The sequence below is a fragment of the Pelophylax lessonae genome (assembly GCF_965119305.1).
Source record: "Pelophylax lessonae genome assembly, chromosome: 13".
In the NCBI taxonomy this organism is placed as follows: Eukaryota; Metazoa; Chordata; class Amphibia; order Anura; family Ranidae; genus Pelophylax; species Pelophylax lessonae.
This window is the reverse complement of record NC_138780.1, coordinates 94,375,798-94,396,906: the sequence shown is the minus strand read 5'-3', so window position 1 is coordinate 94,396,906 and position 21,109 is coordinate 94,375,798. Positions and strand designations below refer to the sequence as shown.

The 21,109-nt window shown below is 41.9% G+C and overlaps 1 protein-coding gene across 7 annotated transcripts in view; it reads left to right on the top strand.

The window, feature by feature from the left end:
- NPAS3 (neuronal PAS domain protein 3) overlaps nt 1–21,109 on the top strand; it is a 676,849-nt gene that overhangs the window by 284,527 nt on the left and 371,213 nt on the right. For 4 of the 7 annotated variants that reach the window (XM_082275690.1, XM_082275688.1, XM_082275692.1 and 1 more), the window contains exon 2: nt 3,145–3,204. The exons of the other annotated variants lie outside the window; for them this stretch is intronic. In XM_082275690.1, the coding sequence (XP_082131816.1) occupies nt 3,145–3,204 (60 nt within the window). The remainder of the gene's footprint in view (nt 1–3,144; nt 3,205–21,109) is intronic. 7 annotated transcript variants of the gene reach the window in all.

Genomic DNA, 21,109 nt, shown 5'->3' with positions numbered 1-21,109 from the left:
AAGCCTACATTTGGCCGATCGGTCGTCTGCCGAATCTTTTCTGCGACAATCGGTACGTGTGTACGAGCCTTTAGTAGGAATTTTCTTTATTTCCGTTATCCCCTTATACTGCCCAGTCACGATTCATCACGTCTCGTTTAGCTAGTCGCCGTGGGCGTGGTTGAATCGTGACAGATTGGTTTCCTCCCACACTCCAAAGACATGCTGGTAGGTTAATTGGATCCTGTATAAAAAATTGGCCCTGCTGTGTATGTATGTGAGTGATGCCTCGTACACACGTACCGATCCTCGGCCGTAAATATTCGGCCGACGACCGATCGGCCGATTGTATGCTTGTTAGTATGATGCTTTCGACAGCCGACAGCGCATTTTCGGCCGAACAGAATCTGTCCTGCAGGCATTAAAATTTTTGTTGGCCAACACCAGAACGGCTGATTGTTCGTCAGTCAGTACAGAATTCGGCCGACAAACAGCAGATTAGCAAGACTGGGCATGCTCAGAAAAGAAAAAACACACGGAAAGTTATTCATCACATGACATCACTTCTGCAGTCGGCTGTTGTTGGCCGACAAAATTCATGTGCAGTCTTTTGCAGTTTTCAGCGGACAGGACAGCCCTGGACAAAAGACGGCCGATTGGTACATGTGTACGAGGCATTAGGGACCTTAGATTGTAAGCTCCTTGAGGGCAGGGACTGATGTGAATGTGCAATGTATATGTAAAGCGCTGTGTAAATTGACTGTGCTATATAAGTACCTGAAATAAAAAAAAAAAAAATATATATATACATACATACACACCAGTACATACAGTATATATATATATATATATATATATATATATATATATATATATATATATACACACACACAGATATAGATGTGATTGTATAGTTAATGTGTTTCTAACCTGCTGTTGATGTATATTTCACTGCAGTAGGGAGAGTTTTTACTTTCACTTTTGGGCACTGGGACATTCACAGCAGAGATCTCCTATTTCTTCCTGCTATCTCCACCTCTGAGCTGGAGAAGTAGGAAGAGGAGATCTTCAAAGAGAAGCAGAGTGATCAGGTGACATCATGTGTTTCTAAACTGGCCGTTTCTATTGCAGTGAATGCAAGCTGTTTGTGTACTGAGATGAGAAGAGAAGACTATGTTCTCCACTACTCTTCTCAGTATTTTAAACCTGCAATGCTCTGAGACAAGCCGTGATCATCCAGATCTCGGCTTATCTCAGTTTACTAAACGTACACCCAAGTTAGAAGCTGATTGGCTGGCATGCACCAGATTCTGAGTTCTCCATGTTTAGTAAATCCAACGAACTGGACGGGGCTTTGCCTTAAAAGCTACTCATTTAGAGATGATGTACTAGAGGAACTGGTTTACCAACTTACTTGTGTTTCTTTTACCTTTATTGAAATTCTGAAATAGTATGATACTAATAAAGCCTAATAATATTATGCACATGACAAAAAATGATGATAATACAAGCAGACTGGACACATATTATGTGGGTTCACACAGTAATCGGCTCTGCAGTTCACCAATAACTGACATCCCGTACTTTTTTGGAAGGAAGGGTATAGCACTGCTCTGTCCATCCTTGGGAGTGTTTCTCTTTTGGCAGTTTTCCACTGCAAGTACTGGCTCGGCTCCACTCAGCCCTGCTTGGCTCTGTTTGGTTTTCCACCGCATGGTACGGTGTTGGAACGGTTCGGTACGTTTTGGTACGATTTGCTTTTTTACTAAAGTAAAGTGGGTGGGATAACAACGATTCTCTGACCAATCAGTGGCTAGTAGTGACAAACAGTCAAGGCTGCATGCAAAGGATTGTGGGATATGGTACCGGTACGGCCCTCTTGGAACCACAACTGAGGTGGTACTGTTTAAGCAAGCCGTACCGTTCGGTTCCATGTAGTGGAAAAGCGCCGCCGTACCGTACCGAACCGTTCCAACACCGTACCATGCGGTACCATGCAGTGGAAAAGAGCAAAAGTGAGCCGAACCGTTCGGTTCCATGCAGTGGAAAAGCGCCATTTCTTCTGTTGATAAAGTCTAATAACGTGTCAGCGGTTCCTGAGGGGGTGGTAGAGGTTTAATTGCCTAAACTAATGACACTATTTCTAAAACTCTTTAGATGAGTATAGATTTAAACAACTAACACATGGAAGAGGCAATGTTTAGTGAAAGCCACCAGCATATACAAAGTTTGGTTAATTTGCAAAAAATAATAAATGCACACATATTAATTGATAAAGAATGCACATTTCTTCCTTTTTTTTGCAAAGGAGCCAGAAAATCATTGCAACCCACAATCAGTGGATCACATGTGCAATGTTTTTGTTCCTGCAGACTCTTTCTGCAGCTGCAGCTATGGACCGTAAGGCCCCTTTCACACACGGTAGTCCGTCGGCGGACTCCGTTTTTCTCAGCGGGGGATCGATCCGCTGATCGGATGGCAGTTCTGTCTCCGCGCTGTGTGCGGAGAAAAGAGCTGTCAGGTCCCCATTCTTCTCTATGGGGGAATTGGATGAGAACGGACTGTCTGTCCATTCTCATCGGATGGAAAATAGGGTTTCTATCCATTCAGATTTATCGGATCGGATGTTAGCGGACATGTCTCCGCTGACATCCGATGCCCCATAGAGATGCATGGGGTATCCGTTCAGATCCGCCTGTCCGTTTTTCAGATCCGCCAGTCCGATTGTGTGAAAGGAGCCTTACTTATAGGGCTGGATGAAGTGTCAATGGATTACAAGTGCAGTGATATCACCACACTTGTGTACTCTATTGAGAACTACAAGTCCTTCTGCCACAGAGACAGACAGAACACTGACCATGCTTCATGTTACATCCTAAATATAGGTGTAGCATGAAAAATGCTCATAAAGGTGGGGTTTAAACATTTGTGATGTTCCACATTAGAACCATACTGGGTAATCGAATGATACTGTGATGATTAAGTGTAATTTTTAAGTATTTAATGCTACAGTAAGGTGCCCCAAAAGTGCAACAGTATAAGGTCCTTTTTTGTAGGAAGTCTGTTTACTAGAGTTTTGGATAGAGCGAAGTAGCTACATAGGGTTATAACCTGCATTTTGCCTCTCCTGCCTTATGTATGTCATTTGTTTTTCTCTCATGGCAGGGGAGCCTCCAGGCCTATCAGCGCATGTACCGTCCCCTGTCCTCCAGACCTCAACCTAAGGTACCTCATCATTATTTATTGTGGGGAAGAATGTAACATTTAAGTTTGTGGCACCCACTTACATCAGAGATTTAACTTACTTTTACATTAAAAAAGGTTGACAAGTGACTTGAACAGCCCCTAAAGAAGGCATGGAATTTAATAAAAATATACTATTATATTTCGGAGTAGGGCTGCAGTAAAGTGGAACATGGTGGCTATGTTCAGAATTTGAAAGAAAGTTTAATGTATGTTTCAGGAACAGGAAAGAAGGTGGCTGAGCAGTGTAAGAAAAACGTCTGGATGCAATGAACAGACTATATTGGGGCTGATATTGGGGAATATTGGATCAGTAGGCTGTAGGACAAGGTAGAGGCCTAAGCAGTAGAAGAAGCTTAGTATTTGATCTAGCATGGGCGGAAATATGCTCCGGTCTATAGAGACAGAGGTATTTAGAGGATAACAGTTTAAGGTATTTAAAGTTTATTTAATATATTTATACATTTATATATTTTATAAATTTCAAGGTATTTGTTTCCTTTTTACCTTCTAGCTTTTACTATTTAAAAATAAAAAAAACTTGCATTGTTCAGTGTTTTTCTTTTAATTACACTAGGTAGATATTACAACTGTTACTGTGCAGAGAGCATTTTATCTGACTTTGCAGCATATTATGCTGTGGGCAAGTCTTTAGAGTAGACCTTCTACTACACAGCACATTGAATCTATGGATAAACAGAAACACAAAAAACTCAATTTGCTGTATCCTTAGGGGTATTAGGAGGTTGGGGTTGGAAGGGGTGGGTGGTCTAAATGTTTACATACCTTTTTTAGAAATAACACATCTCACATACACCACACTGCTAAACAATACAACTGTACAGCATATACTATGTTATTGCTCATACTGGCGCTATTACAGCGGAACTAAACTTGACAACTTAATGGTTTCCCAAAACAGTTACATTCAAGGCATGCATTGAATGCTAACTGTCACATTTGCTTGTATTCCCAACCAAACTGTCAAGCTATCAAATGGCTGGTGTCATAACTGATCACATGTGCAGCAACATTTCAATTGCAGATCAAACAGAGACCAAGATAATAGCTTCCGTGGCTGTAAAGGATGGGAGGGTTTAGTTCCACTTTAAAATTGAGAAACAATATTCTAGACAAATAAACAATATTGAGTTCTCTTTAACATGCAAACAGCCCATTTGGCCAATGTCCTAGTTTACACCTTGGGCTTTGAACATGCCTTGAATGACCAGGGCCAGTTCATTGCCCACATTTTAGTTTAGTCATTGTCATAGCAGTGGATTTGCAGGGAAGGTGAGCAAGGTTTAACAACTTACAATCTTTCATAATTAATATATGTAATAGATTACTGTTATATACTGTATATAATATAGTACATTTTGGTTTTCTGCTCTGGCAATTCTTGACTTGAAAGCTTTGGCACCAAAACAAGTAAAAAAAATCTTCAAAGTGTCCTTCAAATGTAAGCTATCCCTAATTGTTAATCTAACACTTCACCTTAGCTTTACCCCAAAAATTTACTTTAGCCTAATTCTTAGAGCTACTCTTTACATTTTAACTTTTCATTTGGCATTAACAGCCTTCCTAATTCTTTACCTAACACTAAGGGCCAGTTTACACCAGTTGCATTGTGGGAAATACATGTTTCCATGAGCGATTTCCACACCCCTCATTAACACACTGCCCTTGTTAGACGTGCACATGTGGCACTAACAAACATGCACATGCACTACCATGGGGTTTGGTGCGGAACATATTTCAAAGTCGCACGTGTTGTACTTTTTCTGCTTTACATAGTTACATAGTTAGTGAGGTTGAAAAAAGACATCAGCCCATCCAGTTCAACCTATGATGTGTGTGTGTGTTTGCTGTTAACCATACATTGTATACCCCTGTATGTTGTGGTCTTTAAGGTGCCCATCTAATAGTTTTTTGAAACTATCAATGCTCCCTGCTAATACCACTGCTTGTGGAAGAGAATTTCACATCCTTACCGCTCTTACAGTGAAGAACCCCTTACGTACTTTAAGGTTAAACCGCCTTTCCTAGTTTTAGTGAGTGGCCATGTGTCTTATTGTATTCCCTTTCTCTGAATAGTTTGTTCCTTATGCTAGGGTCACCAGTACAGTATTTGTACATTGATATCATATCCCCCCTCAATCATCTCTTCTCCAGAGAGAATAGGTTCAGTGCTTGTAGTCTTTCCTCATAGCTGATGTCCTCCATTCCCTAATTATTTTGTTGCCCTTCTCTGGACTCTTTCCAGTTCCAGCACATCCTTCCTGAGGACCGGTGCCCAGAACTGGACAGCATACTCCAGATGTGGCCGGACCAGAGTCTTGTAGAGTGGGAGAATAATCTCTTTATTTCTGGAGTGAATCCCCTTTTTTATGCATCCCAGTATTCTGTTGGCTTTGCTTGCAGCGGCTTTGCATTGCATGCCACTGCCAAGCCTGTTGTCCACTAGGACCCCCGGGTCCTTTTCCATCCTAGACTCACCCAGAGGTTCCCCCCCTAGTGAGTAGCTTGCTTTCTGGTTTCTGGCACCCAAGTGCATTACTTTACATTTTTCAACATTAAACCTCATCTGCCATGTAGTTGCCCACCCCATTATTTTGTTCAGGTCCGCTTGTAAGGTTTCCACATCCTGCATAGAAGATATTGGCATGCTTAGTTTAGTATCATCTGCAAATACTGAGATTGTACTAGATATCCCCTCCTCTAGATCATTTAGGAATAAATTAAACAGGATTGGTCCAAGGACAGAACCCTGGGGGACCCCACTTTCCACACCCGCCCAATCCGAGTACTCCCCATTAATCACCACCCTCTGGACTCTCCCCTGGAGCCAGTTCTCTATCCAGGTACTCACCTTATGGTCCATACCTTCCTTAGTTTGAACAGTAAGCGTTTGTGGGGAACGGTGTCAAAGGCCTTTGCAAAGTCCAGATACACCACATCTACAGGCTTACCTTTATCTAGGTGGCAGCTCACTTCATCGTAGAAGGTTAATAGATTGGTTTGGGAAGAACGATTTTTCATGAATCCATGCTGATTACTACTAATATTACCATTTTCATTACTAAAGTCTTGTATGTGGTCCCTTAACATCCCCTCCAAAATCTTGCAGACTACTGATGTTAGGCTGACCGGCCTATAGTTACCCGGTATATATCTCGGCCCCTTTTTAAATATTGGTACCACGTTGGCTTTTTTTTTAATCAGCTGGCACCATACCTGTCTGTAAACTATCCTTAAAGATCAAGAATAATGGTCTGGCAATCACCTGGCTGAGCTCTTTAAGAACCCTCGGATGCTTTCCCATGCACTTGGCAGTCCAAAGTGCACTTCTCAGGAATGTGCAAAAATGTGCACGGAAACATGTGTGTTCCGGGGTGATCCGGCCCTCAGTAAAAATTCCAAATGAATGTAGACTGGCAAATGTATAGTCTTTTTATTTTTTTAAATGCATGTAACAGAGATCAGCTTGATGTTCATAATCTTATCAGTTTCTATTTATATATTTACATTAGGACAGCCATGTTTGCTACTTTCATATTCAGTTTCTGCTTCCTGCTTTACAGTGCTACGCAATGGGATTGATAAACTTCACTTTGCAAGGGAATTTTCTCCAAAGCTTAGGGAATGAGGTGAAGATTTGCTGGCTCCCATCATCCAGTCATAGGCAAGCAGAAAAGCATATTTTTAACTTTCCTTGCATGTCATATTTTACTACATTTACTAAGCTCTGGGGAAAATTCCCTTGCAAAGCGCAACTTCTCTTGCATAGTCTATCTGCCTTCAGTAAATCAACCCCAGTCATTGCAATGTATTGCTCTTTCTCACAATGTACTATATGTTTACTAGTTGGCCAACTGTTGCACTCTCAGTATGACTGATATCTTGTATCAACAGTTGTTAAGTTTACATTTAGATATGCAATTGGGGGGCAGTAAAAATGCGTGGTTGAGCTGCATTTTTAGTGCTCCCTCCCCTCCTCCCCTCCTTAATGTAATGGCAGTGAAGGGGGGAATTTACATGCCACCGTCACCATGCTTCGCACACTGCAAAAGCTATCCAACATGTCACCAAGCCTGCTGAATCCAACTCATTCAAGCATTTGTCAGCAAAAATTGGGTTAAAACACTCAGTGAAGAGGCATCACTGAGCAATCTGAATGCAGATCCTTTCAAAGGAGCGCAGGTTTAGATGCACTCCTCAATTCAGCCTAAGAAATAGAGAGGGACAGAAAATTGTGCTGAGCCACTATAAGCTCCCTCCGGTGCTTAATCTAAATTATATATGCAAAAAACAGGGGGTTGTACATAGATGAAGTAACACAGTGACAAAGTCTGTAAAGGTGAAATGCATAAGAGGGATGGGCGAGGACTGGCAGTGTGCTTGCCAGGCTGAATAAAGTTTTGTCAAAGGAAGTGACACCATTGGTGTGTGACCCTTTGGTTCTTATATTGACAGTGTATGGAGTGGGGACATGCTCCCCGGGCAGGCTCTCAATGTAGTACAGTGAACACTGACATCTTAGAGTTGTATTGCTTCTTTGTGATTATAAAAATGTTCATACTTAATACTATGAAAAAAATATATTGCAAGGAAACCTGTAAATATGAAATAGTCATATAACAATTACTGCTGTCTCAGCCAATGAAGACAGACAGACTCAGGAGAGCTACTGCTCTAGTGCACAGCGCTGAATCAAGATGGGGCTCAGGTAGGTATGGCGGGGGGGGGGGGGGGGTGCTAGGGGGTTGCTGCACACAGGAGGTTTTCTACCTCCATGCAGAGAATGCATGAAGGTAATAGACCTTAACCCTTTTCATCCACGTTAACATTTTGAAGAAATTAAATCTGTTGGTGCTGGGTTGTTACATAGAGGGCATGCCTTTGGGGGTAGAAGTGGTAAACCGGGCAGGGAAATATTTAAAAAAGCCCCACAGAATATGAGTGTTAGGGAATGAGAAAGTGAAATTATGACAGTGTCAGTGAAGTCTAAATGACTGGGAGAAATTGAGAACATGAAGTGTCTTGGTGAAACAAAACTGTCAAATCAAAGAAAATAAAATTACACAGTGTAATTATCCAATATTTAATTGCTGCTTTACATTAGTGTTTCTTATGTAAAATGCTAATTTTAGAAATAGTTGTAATTACCTCTATAGTGACATCCATGGTGTAGCTGTGACAAGCTTCCATTCTGTGTTGTTTCCCTCTAAATTATAGGTTTGCTTTTGATTTACAGTCAAACATTGAGCTGCCAGCAAAGTCCTAGTAGCCACGTCTGGCATGAGTTCCTGGCACTAGTGCTGCTCAGTGCTCTAGTTGTTTAAACTTGTTACTGGGTATTAATACTCATGAGATAAGAGAGTTATTGGAAAGAGCAAGAACTTGTTATTGGTGCTGGTAGTAGGCATTGTGAGTCTTGGTCCAATTTTTTTATTTTATTTTTTTTAAGTTAGGTAAGACAGGAGATGTGGCTGAAAAGATGATAAACGAAATTTCAAGTAACAGAGATGTTAAACCCAACTGGTATCAAGAATCACATAGGTTGAAAAAAGTACATCTAGTTCACCCAAAAGAAAAAATAAATAGAAAACCTCCATATACACAATCCAATACTTACAGTTGATCCAAAGGAAAAAAAAACAAAAACAATAAAGCATGGCCCAGTTTGCTTCAGCAGGCAAAAACAAATCCATCTTGATCCCTTTAGAGCCGGTTCACACTGGTCGCTCCGACATAGAAAAAGGGTCCTGTACTACTTTGGGGCGACCTGGTGCGACCTGCATTGACTTCAATGATATGAAGCCCGTGCATGCCGCTCCGAGGTCGCGGTGCGCGCTGTGCACCGCGACCTCACAGGTCGCCCCGGCAAGTAGCGTCGCCCCTATGTGACCGGGGTCTGAAGGAAATTGGACATTTCCTGGATCAACAGTCTCTGGTATTATTACTAGTGATCGACCGAAATCGTTTTTTCGTTGCCGATACCGATATTTTAGTCATTGCATATCAGTATCGGCCGATTTTTTCATACGTTTAAAAAAATGTTTTATTTTTTTTATTTTTACCACTTGACAGGTACTCTTGTGGAGGGATCTGGGGTCTAAAAGACTCCAAAACCCTCCTCTGCACTTAAAACGCCAAGTTTGGCTGTTTTGAATGCTGTCATTTTTTTGAATCTGGCGCCAGACAGTACCCAGAAGTGATGTCACTCATGACATCACTTCTGGGTTTTTACACGGAGACCCGATCAGAGCCGAATGTGGCTTTGATTGGGTCTTCGGGGCTATGCAGGCTGGTTGCCCAGGCGGGTCGTGGAAGGTGGCAGGAGGGGGGGGGGGGGGAACGTCCCGGCCCTCGATATGTTGGCTTTTCCGATAATCGGTCGATCACTAATTATTACCTATAAATAATAATATCCAGTTATATTACATGCATTTAGGAATACATCCAGCTCCTTTTTAAAACAATCTGATGAGCTGGCCAGAACCAGTTCTTGAATGTGTACAGAAGAGCATCTGGTACAAAAGTTAATCTTGCTTAAAGGACATTTTGAAACATTTAATGAGTAAGAGCATTAGATACAGTCAGCACGTTTCAGGGGAAGAAAAAGCCTCCCCTTTCTTCTCCTCTTGACTAGGTTAGTGTCCACCTTACTTCTGCACCTTTATCAAGCCTTAACACCGGCGCCTTTGTGTATTCTGTTGTGATTTTTTTTTAACAGTGACTGCTCAAGCCCTAAAGAAGGGGAATCCCCCCCCCCCCCCGAAACACATTGGATGTAGTTGATCTTAACCATTATGGGTTCTGAAAAAGTATTTTAGGTGAGAAGAACTTGCACCAGGTGCTGCTCCATATAAATCCAAGAAATTACCATTTGACAAGAGAATCTTACGTCGCTGTTAGAGAGGTAGAATCCTAGGACAAGAACAGGGGCCTCTAATACCCATATTTCAATCACAGATCTGCTTCTTTGAAAACCCATGAAAACACATGTTTTTCTTTGAAAAAACACTTTACTGTAAATCTGTCAGAACCAATTTTCACTCCTATCGGCCCAGCGCTATCACACACACACATCACAGCCTTTCCTTGGTATTTAGCAATACCTTTATACACAATTAAGGGAATGCCATTTGTTTCTTTATATAAAATTACTCTTTTTTTACTTTAACTAAATTGGTAATCATTTAGCGTAGATCTCCAAGCAAAGCTTTTTGTGGGTTTTGGATGGTGTGTGGAAGGTTTAGAACCTCTTGTAGGGTTTTATGGTTGTCTGTTGTACAGTGTGTTGAGTTGTCTCACTACCTGTCCCATCACTTCTGGAGACAGACCGGAATGGAAGGAGAAGTACATGCGTTGGAGAGATATCTCCTCACCTTTATCCTGATTATACAACAGGGAGGCAGCAATTAAAATGAACAAATGTAATAATATTGTCTCACTGTATTCAAAACTGAAAAAAGTTTGGGCTGCAGTTTTAATATAGCACATACTGCTAAAACAGCATAATTTGTCATTGTTTTGTTATCATGGAAAATTTTAATGTCAGTTTTATAGCTCCTGTGTGTCCTCATTTTATACATTGCTGTGAAAGGTGGCAGTGGCATTATAAATCCTGGAATCATATTAAGACCAGCTTCTGTCTTCTGCCATATCAGTCTGTTTTCAAAGCAAGAGTGGCTAGATTCCTCGGGGACACTATAGGATGGGAAGCGTTCTATAGCAGATGTGTCCTACGTCCTTACTTTAGAATCCTTACATACATTATCTGTCAAACTTTTCCCCCTTAGGCTGGCCATGCATGGCTCGAATTCCGAAGGATTTCTAATGAATTGGCCAAAATTTGAGCTATGGGTGACCCTGTTGGTACCGCCTACCCTAACAAATTTGAAGTGAAAAATTGAAGGTGCTGAGTAGAAAATTGTCAGCCAAATAGTGACTGCATCCTATCAGAAGCCCTTACCATTGGATACTCAAGCACTTAAGGGTGTTGTGGCTGCTTGATTACAATCAACGGGGGAGATTCTATTAGATTACTCTCCCTCTGCTCATGAGCAGAACATGAGAAATCTATGCATGTATTGTTAGATCTAGTGGTACCCTCCTTATACGGATAGGACGTAGGGTATTGTCCATGTCCTGAAATTGATACTCTTACATACTCCGCCTACCTCTAGCCATGAGCAACATTTACCCACAAGAGTGACTACTGAGACACTATATTGGCCCACTTACCCATGGGGACCGTCTAGGACCAACAATTTATCATTGTGGCGCCCACGATGTTGTCAATTACCAGCCATTTCAATAATATTCTTTTTCTCAGTGAACTACGTCTTCTATGAGACCAGACACCTCTTTTTCGGTTGACACCAATTTTAATTGACAGCCCAGTTACCCCTACAAAAAAGACTCCTCTGGGTAAACATTGTGCATAGAACTCTGGTTGACCCCTGAAGAAGGGTTTCTAAACCCGAAACGCGTAGGGTCCTGTCCGGTTCTTTCTACCAATGGTACCCAAGAGTCTTCTGTATGGATACTGGTCTGTCTTCGCTTGCAGGTTTTTAAAATTCTCACATGTCTAGCTTGTGCTAGTCATATAAATGTTATATGACATACCCTCATACAATCCTTGCGACTGAATAGCTTTTTTTCTATGCTGAGATCGCCATTGAGGTATTTGTAAATTGCTATCATGTCCCCTCTCATCAGACTGCAGTTTGTATTTAGCCTTGCATACTGTTTATACTCTTCTGTGTTTTAGTGAATGTGAACTAGGCTTGTACAGTATGTATAGTATTTAGGTTGCTTTGCAACAGACTGTTAGATTCTAGCAAATGTGGAAACCATGGGAAAACATAGAAGCCTGCATTACTGTCCTAAGTTCATATTTTAAAGTGGAGTTCCAGGCATTTTTTTCAACCTCCCCACGTACGTAATCAGTTTATGACACCTATTTGGACATTTTATTTTATTTATTTATTTATTTTTTGCAGCAATGTAAACACCTTCTATGTACTCCGCTTCTGGTGTACCTTCCTGCTGCGAGGTACGTCATGTCTACCCGCCCATTGGCTCTTGGGATTGATGACTCTCATATCCCAAAAGACAATGGGTGGGTGGCCATGATGCGGCTTGTAGCATCACGTTGCGCTTTGTACTATATGTTCATGCGCAAGATCAGGCGGCGCATGTGGGTAGCTAGCAGCGCTGTATCCCGGAAGGAGGAACGAGTGGGCTTCAGAATCCCAGACTAAAGATGGAAGTGCACTCGTTGGGGACTACAAAGTGAGTTTATTTAAAAGAATCATAATAAATAAAAACATTTAATTTTGAATAGCATTAGGTACGATCATCACGGGGTTATTTCGAAAAAAAAAAGCTGGAACTCCTGCTTTAATGACCTGGGGCCCTGCATACTGCTCTTTTTTTGGTTAACCACAAACTGCCAAATTTCCAACATGTCTAAAAAGCTTACCCCATAAGAGGGGTGCCACAAGGTTATCTGCTATACTCTAGGCAGGCCATACATGGAGCAAATTTCTTTCCTGCATCCACAGTGAGTGCGGCTAGCAGCTATACCAGCGTATGTACTCGTATGTAAAATCCAGCAGGCTGGTAGTACCCAAATTGATTGATCGATCAACTTGGTACATTCAGCCTGCCCATACATGGTTCAAATCTTGGATGGTTCTTGCTGAACCGGCCGAGATTTGAACCGCCTATGGCTGGCCTTAAGGTGTGACGTTGGCCAAGGCTTTTTCCCTCATTTAGGACAGAGAAGGGTAGATTTTGAACATCTGTTAGGCTTTGTAATGCCCTCTGGGTCTCTATGGGGGATTTGTTATCTTCTAGAAAGGAAATAACTTTAGGGAACAATCTCTCTAATGGAGACCAGGGCAGCAATAAAAAAAACTATTTCTTTGGTGCAGATTCACAGTAAAGCCTGCCTAAAACAGAAGATATTTACATGTCTGATTCTATCACATATCCCAAAAATAAGAGGATTATCCCCATTCCAGGACAGTGGGTGAGGCCAAGCAAATCATTGCTTCTGGCCAAAGGCACATCCAGAACTGCTGGTGTATAGTGCAAATATAGATTAATATTATAGAACCAGTTATTCCAAACTGCTCAGAGCTGTTTCAGAATAATTGGCAATCATAACTGCAGTGTATGTTAACCATGGCTTCTATAAAATTGGGTTTAGGACCCAAAAAGACAGTATAGCCATACAGGTTATGGAAGGCTCTACTCACTGTTCTGTAATGGGTATCTGATGGAATGAGATGTGTGAATAATGACAGCTGTTTTAAGAAGGTTTTACTGTAGTAGGCGCTGATTAGAATAGGGGCCTTTTGGTTTCTCTAACCCCCTCTAACTATACCATGCATATTGTCTCATTTGGTGGAAATATGTTCAGGACTGCTTTTAGGCTTTTATTGCTGATTGTCTTCCTGTGAAGACATTATTCTCAGTACCAGATGTAGAGACTGTGAAAGAGATCGAACATCTTCCCTGTGGGAAGAAAGGCAGCAATGCAAATGTCCTTCCTTACTCTTCCTACAAAGTAGGTTAGTCTGTAATAACACCGTAATCAGGGTGTCCGTAGATGTTTACAGGCAGTCCCCGAGTTACAAACATCTGACTTACATATGACTCGTAAGCCTAGTACACACGCAACGAATTTCCGCCGGCCGGTCGTCCGTCTTTTGTCCAGAGTGGTGTCTTGTTGGTTGGAATGTGCCTAGACTGCACACAAATTTTCCCGCACGACAAAATTCTACTTCAGAAGTGATGTCATATGTTGGTTTGCTTTCTTTGTGTTCTTTCTTTTCTGAGCATGCCCAGTCTTGCTCATAAGATTCTTCCCTGTCGAAATCTGTACTGACTGCACGAAAATCGGACGCGTTTTGACGGTGGACAAAAATTTTATAGCCTGCACACCAGATTTTTTTCGGCTGAAAAGTCGGAGTCGGTTGTCGGAAGCATCATACTAACAAGCCGAAAATCGGCGGATCGGTCATCGGATGAAAATTCCCGGCTGAATTTCGACGCATGTGTACGAGGCTGTAGTTAAGAATTGAGGCAGCGTGATGTCACGCTGATCCCATAAATCGCTGGGTGGCCATCTTGCTGTTCACCGCATGCTGCTACCTATTGTCCAGAGGACCTGTCCGCAATCCCACATGACTGCATGGCCTGTTAACCCTTCCCTAGGCTATCCAAAATGTATAAGTACTTTTTGTCTGCAGTTACCTGTTCCAACTTACACACAAATGCAACTTAAGAACAAACCTACAGAACCAATCTTGTTCGTAATCCGGGGACTGCCTGTATATAATGTCTTTGGCTACATTCACCAATTTGACTGCCTTTGGGAATGTATAAATGACCATGGACAGAAGAGTGTTACCTCCTTGCTGTGCATACCCCTTACTTAGTGACTGTAGAGGTCGCAATGATCAGACTACAAGGCAAGACTATACAATTCTTTAGCCAACCCTCACTTCCTAATGCTGTGATCAGGCAGACGGGCTTTCTTTGGCATTGTGCCTGCACACTTTTCAGTTCATGGAAGCAAGCGAAACAAAAATGAAAAAAAAAAAAAGAATGTAAAGACCTCCTAGTCATGAAGATGTTAAACAGAATAAATGTGAATACTCGTGGATACTCCTATTGCTGGGAGGAACTTTGTTGCTGGATATCCCTGGAACACAAAGCTTCCATTTTGGGCAGCTCTCCTACTTCAATCTCCATATATAATGATGCTGTGTGCTTCGGCTGTCTGCAGAGACCTGCTTGCCAGGCTGTACTGTCAGGGGTACTGAAGCCTAGAAATTATTTTTCAAGCATAATAACTTTTGACGTCTCCATCTCTCAGATGTGGGAATACACTTTTTTTTCTCCAGCTAGATGAGTTTTAGAGCATGTATTTTTCATGTTTTATAACATGAGTAGGAGGAACACCCTCGCTTTAGTCTGCGGAGATACATGTAACGTGTAGTTGTCTGGTGCTGTATTGTAATTCAGCTGATTATGTCTTTGATGGGATGAATTCATCATACTGGAAGGGACTCAAGTCACTCTAGTGAATCTTCCTGAATGAATAGTATGGGAAGAATGAAAGGATTGTAAGACACTTAAGATATTTGTTTTAATTGTCTTGATATATGTGGTCCCATACCACAACCCAGTAAGCATGTGTAGTGCCGCGGCTTCCTTGTTCCCGTTGTCATTGACCGATGGATGGTAATGTCCATCTGGAGTCCAGGGTCACAAAAAAATGTTCACATTCACATCTGTGATACAGAGGACCAAATTGTGAATGTTTCCTGAAACTATGGCTATGATCCATGCATTATCTGCCCTTTTAGGACTGTGCCTCTACCACAGGCCCACACTCTCCCGTGGAGTCCCACAAATATATATATATATTTATGTGGGTTTTTGTTAGTATTCATTTTTAACTTTTTATGTAATTAAACCTGGTTGGAACTTAGTACACCAGAGTGGCTGTGCTGTCTCCCTCCCTTCCCCTCTCTTTGTTTTACAGATGGAGTCTCACCTCCATTTTGACAGTAGCACCCCTAGGTTGTCAGTTCCTTTTTTTCTAGCTTTAAGGGCTATCCGCTCATAAACCCCCCTCCAGTTTTGGTCTGTATTATTTTGGTCTGCATCATTCACATTTCCCATGAGTGGTTGAGCGCTGATAGCTTTATTACATTTTTATTTTTAGGTTGATCTATATGGTGCTGACAATGTACGCAGACCTTTGTCAGGGTTATATAAATTCCTGACACATTCACATCAGTCCATGCCCTCAAGAAGATAACAGACTAAGGTCCCTGTATCACATACAATACAGTACATAGAACCAATCTAGACAGGAACCAAATAGCCAAAACAGAAACCCAAGCAAGCACAGGGGGAACATGCAAACTCCACGTAGGTAATGTCCTGACTGGGATATGAGCTGAGGACCTTAGAGCTTCAATGGACTAGTGCTAACTACTAAGCAACTGAGTCTGTGACATATCTAAAAATGTATACTGTATGTTATTTATTGTCACATAAAGCAAAACTAAACAAAAATGTAACATTTTGCAGATTACCAGTGCTTAGGTGCAGTGGTTGCATTCATTTTATTTTTTCAGGCAAACGCAAAAAACATTTTCATCAATTTCAGAAAGTTCTCTTTGATCTTGCTAAAAATAGTGTACTTGTCAATTCCTGTGAGCTGGACTGGAGTCATGAAACAGTCTTAAATAGGAAGTAAACCCTCCTCTGACACTTTTACCTATAGGTAAGCCTATAATAAGGCTTACTTATAGGTACTGTAAATATCTCCTAAACATGTACCGTTTAGGAGATATTTACCTTCATGCAGCCAGTGACGTTACTGGCGCATGCGCTCTGAAGGAACAGCCGCTGGTGCCGTTTCTTCAGAGTCCCGTGCCGTGACCATCGGCTCCCGCACGCGTGCACGGGAGTGACGTCACCGCGGCTCCGGCCAATCAGATGGCCGGACGCCGCGATCCCGGAAAACGGGCGACTGGACATGTCGCCCGTCATAGAGGTAAGCGGACTGCACGGCGGGGGCTCGTACCAAGGTAAGTATTGCATAATGAGCTTGTATGCGATGCATACTAGCTCATTATGTGTTTCTCTTTCAGGTGTTAAAAAAAAAAAAAATTTTGTATGGGTTTACAACCTCTTTAAGCTGGCCGTACATGGTTCTGTTTTTTCCATTCAGCCAGCAGGCTGAGAGAAAGAAATCTGAACCGATTCCTCCTTCCACTCATTCGAGGTGAATGGGGGAATCCACAACACTGTGCTGTTGTATTCTGACAGGGGGGAGACTCCCCCACTGATGGATTACACAGATCAGCAGTGTGGCCATTGACTACAGCCACTGATCAAGCGGCTTTTATCTGAAAAGGTAGCTGAGCAGAAGTTTAATTGGTAGATCAAGTTCTGTTCAACGGCAATGGCCACACATGGATCGAAATGTGACTGGTCCCTGCTGCACCAGCAGAATTTCAGTCCATCTATGGCCACCTTAATTTTTCTTCAGTAAACTGTTAATCTCCCCATTCCTCTTATATTGGAGATGAGCAAAGGCAAGCATGGCAACCATATGGCTTCTTCAAAAATACAAAAGAAAAGAGAGTGTTGTCAGCCAAGGATAGAAGATTGGTATTGGTAGGAATACCAGGTGAAAAAAGACAAAAAAAGAAAACAAATGCAACCACTACATATAAAAACTGGTAATTGACAGTATATTACATTTTTGGTTTTGGGTTTAGATACGATTTAAATGTGTTTTTGCATTTTAAGTTTCATCTTAGTATACTGACCACACAGTGACCATAGAGATGGTTCCACTGTGTGAGCATTGATGAAATATAATTTTTTGTTGGACTGGCTATGATAGGAGAACATGTATGTCACTACTGAGCTCCGAAAAATGCTATAAGCCTGGCTGTCTGAGGTTCTAATACTTTCTAAGTCACTAATCATGAAAGGCATGCACCAAGTAAAGTCAAAGCAAAGTCAGAACACCGGATACTAGTATTGCAATAACAGTCCCCTGTGCATAAGTGTCATAATAACCCAAGAACAGTCGCTTATTGTAGATGGGGATAATCCCCTTGAAGCCTTGCTGCCCTGTAAGACTGGGGTTGTCCTTAAAGACACTGTGGAAATAGATAAAAACAGAGGGTGCACTGGCCTAGTGCATTATCTAACACAGTTTTATTAAAAGTAAGACAAAATAATATCTACTCATAAACATATGTGGTTAAAATGCTCATTAAGCCACTGGTCGTGGGTCAACTCTCCCAGGCTGGCCTAATACTGTATCTCAAAAGGGGTATCAGAGTCCTTTATGGTTGCTGCGTTTTCAAAGGTATGTCCTTCTTCATCAGAACTTTCTCTGGCTCTGATGAAGAAGGACATACCTTCAAAACGTGTCAGCCAGCAGGGACCCTGGTGAGGTCCCCTCCCCGAGGTTGAATCTTTGGCCAGCCTGGGAGAGTGGAGCCACGCGCAATGACATGATGAGCTTTTTAACCACATATGTTTGTGAGTAGATATTTATTTTGTCTTATTTTTAATAAAATTGTGTTGAATAATGCACTAGGCCAGGGGACCCTCTGTTTTTATCTATTTCCACCTGATACTAGTTACAGGTTAGTAAAAAAAATTGCAGCCATTGAATCAGCAAGACAGCCAGGCAACTAGCATGTTAAGAAGAGATCAGCAGAGGTTACCTGTGTATTTCTTTTAGTACAGGATTCCTTTAACATAATAAATAGATTAATAACCTCACATAGGCAGTAATGAAGCTCAGGGATTATTCTTGCTGAATGAGTGGCCTGGCTATGCCATGCTGCAAGCCAGCTGTACCGCCAGTTCTACAGGAATTAGTGAAGAACAATGTACACTTGACTTGTATGAAGCTAGAATTTAATTTCAATGGCAAATGGGTTTTTCTCATTGGCGGAAATCCATTTGCTGAATTACTGCCAGCTCTCAGTACAGTCCGCACCAACTCAGAATAAATTTTAGCACTTATTGCTCTTTCATTTCCCATTCTCATCTTCTCTGGTCTCCACACCTTCCTGGCCTTATGCAAGGGAAGGTCCGATAGTAAATGTGTGAAAAGCAAATCAGGATGCTCTTACATGGAATTCAGTTATATAGTTGATGGTTCTACAGGGCAAAATTCAGTTCAGGATTTTCATGTGAATGTGGTCAGCTTAATAGGAACAATCTTAGTAGATGCTGACGTTTAAACCCCCCTATATTCTTCATTACATATCCTGACATTTCTGTCTTCTAGTACAGTACAATAATTGTGTTTTACTCTTCCTCACATCTCACTATAGAAAACAGTATATCCACCAGGTGTTATATCTTCCAAATGAATTTCATGCAGCAGTTGCCCAAGAAGGATAATTATTTCACTTTTTAACGGGTTTATATAGGTAGGTAGCCATTAGTGGGAGAATCTTCTAATCAGTTTCTGAAATATTACTAAGAACATATGACACAAAAAAATGTGAAAATTAAAGTCTTTTTTTTAACAAAATTACGCAGTACTGTGCGCGTCGAAACCCTGAGAACAAAGAAATGAATGCTGAAATCACAGCACACAAAAACCATGCAGGAGGGTACGGTAATATTTCAACCTCCAAAGAGTAAGGGCCTCAAACCCTGAAACCCCCAGGGTACCAGCTGCATGTTTTCAGTGACGAAAACTAAACGAAAATTACATTTGAATTAGGCCCCTTTCACACATACGGACCGTTCATTTCATCAGTTCAGTCATTTCAAAATGGATGAAGTATTCATCAGTTTTTCGTCCATTTTTCATCAGTTTTTCGTCTGTTTTCTGTCCGTTTTTCATCCGTTTTTTTTACATCCACTACCAATGCAAAAACGGGTGAAAAACGGACCGCTTATCTGTTTACATGCTTTTTTCGTCAAATCCGTTTTTTTAATGGAAGAAAAATAGAGCTTTCATCCGTTCAAAAAAACGGATATTGACAGAAGCGGATGAAAATGGATGTAAATGGATGATCATCCGCTGTCATCTGTTTTTTCATAGGAGTGCATTGATATCCGTTTTACATCCATCAACGGATGGAGGAAAAACAGACAAAGGGTCCTTAAAGTGATTGTGAAAGAAAAAAATGTATTTAAAGCGGAGTTCTGGCCTCAAAAATTTTTTTTCAATAAAAATACCCCCGGGACAGTCAGGGCTAGTGCATTTCAGCAATGATAGCCTCTGAGCTGTCCCCGGGTTCACTTACCTTTTAGAAGAAATACTTACCTTGAAAATGTCTTGTCCAGCGCTGCCATCTCAGGTGTGGGCAGCTGAAGCCAGAGCGTCCTCGTCGGAGTCCCAGAATGCCCTGCACCGGCCCTGCTTGTCACTTCTGCTGCAGGCGCGTCATCCCTGCACAGCTTCTTGGCATGCCCATAAGCTGTTCAGCACGGAATAACGCGCCTGAACCGGAAGTGACGAGGGACATCGGTGCAGGCGCATTGACTCTTGGGAGCGACGACATTCGGCTCCCAGGAGTCAATGCAAGCAGGAAGAGACAGCGGGGGCTGCGGCCGAAGAGGGAGGAAAAGGAAGGAAAGTAAGTATATTTTCTTTAATAACAAGGTAAGTAAATAAAAAAAAATTTGAAATTATCCAATTCTTTTTCAGCGACAGTACAGCAAGCGGATTGTGTAAAGTCGATTTTGAGGCTTGAACTCCGCTTTAATAAAAAAATAAAAAAAAACTTGTTATACTTACCTGCTCTATGCAATGGTTTTGCACAGATCCTCTCCTTCTCAGGTGCCGCGCTGGCGCTCTGACACCCCCCCCCCCGCCGAGTGCATCCATAGCAAGCCACTTGCTGTGGGGGCACTCGTGCGTGCTGCATCTCAGCCAATCAAGAGGGAGAGACCCGGGAGAGCCTCAGGTCTCCTGCACACTGCTGGATTGAGATCGGGCTTAGGTAAGTTATAGGGGGGCTGAGGGGGGAGCGGCACACTGAAGGTAGAATGCATGTAGGTAAAAAACCTTAAGACTTTTAATCAGTTGACAAAACTTTGATGAAAATTAATTCCAATTTTCGTCAACGAACAAAAACTGAACCAAAATGTGAGGAAGGGACATTTACTCATCTGAAAAGCTTTCCTCAGAGCTTCACCTGTTTGTTAAAGCCCCAGCCCCCTGACAAGCTGGATTGGCTGAGAGATGCAGGGTCCCCCTGTCTGCCTGCTACCTGGAAGTTCTAAGAACAATGCCCTGCCAACCACGTGGTAATTGTTTCCTCTCCCAGCAAGGTAGCAGTGTTTGGACTGT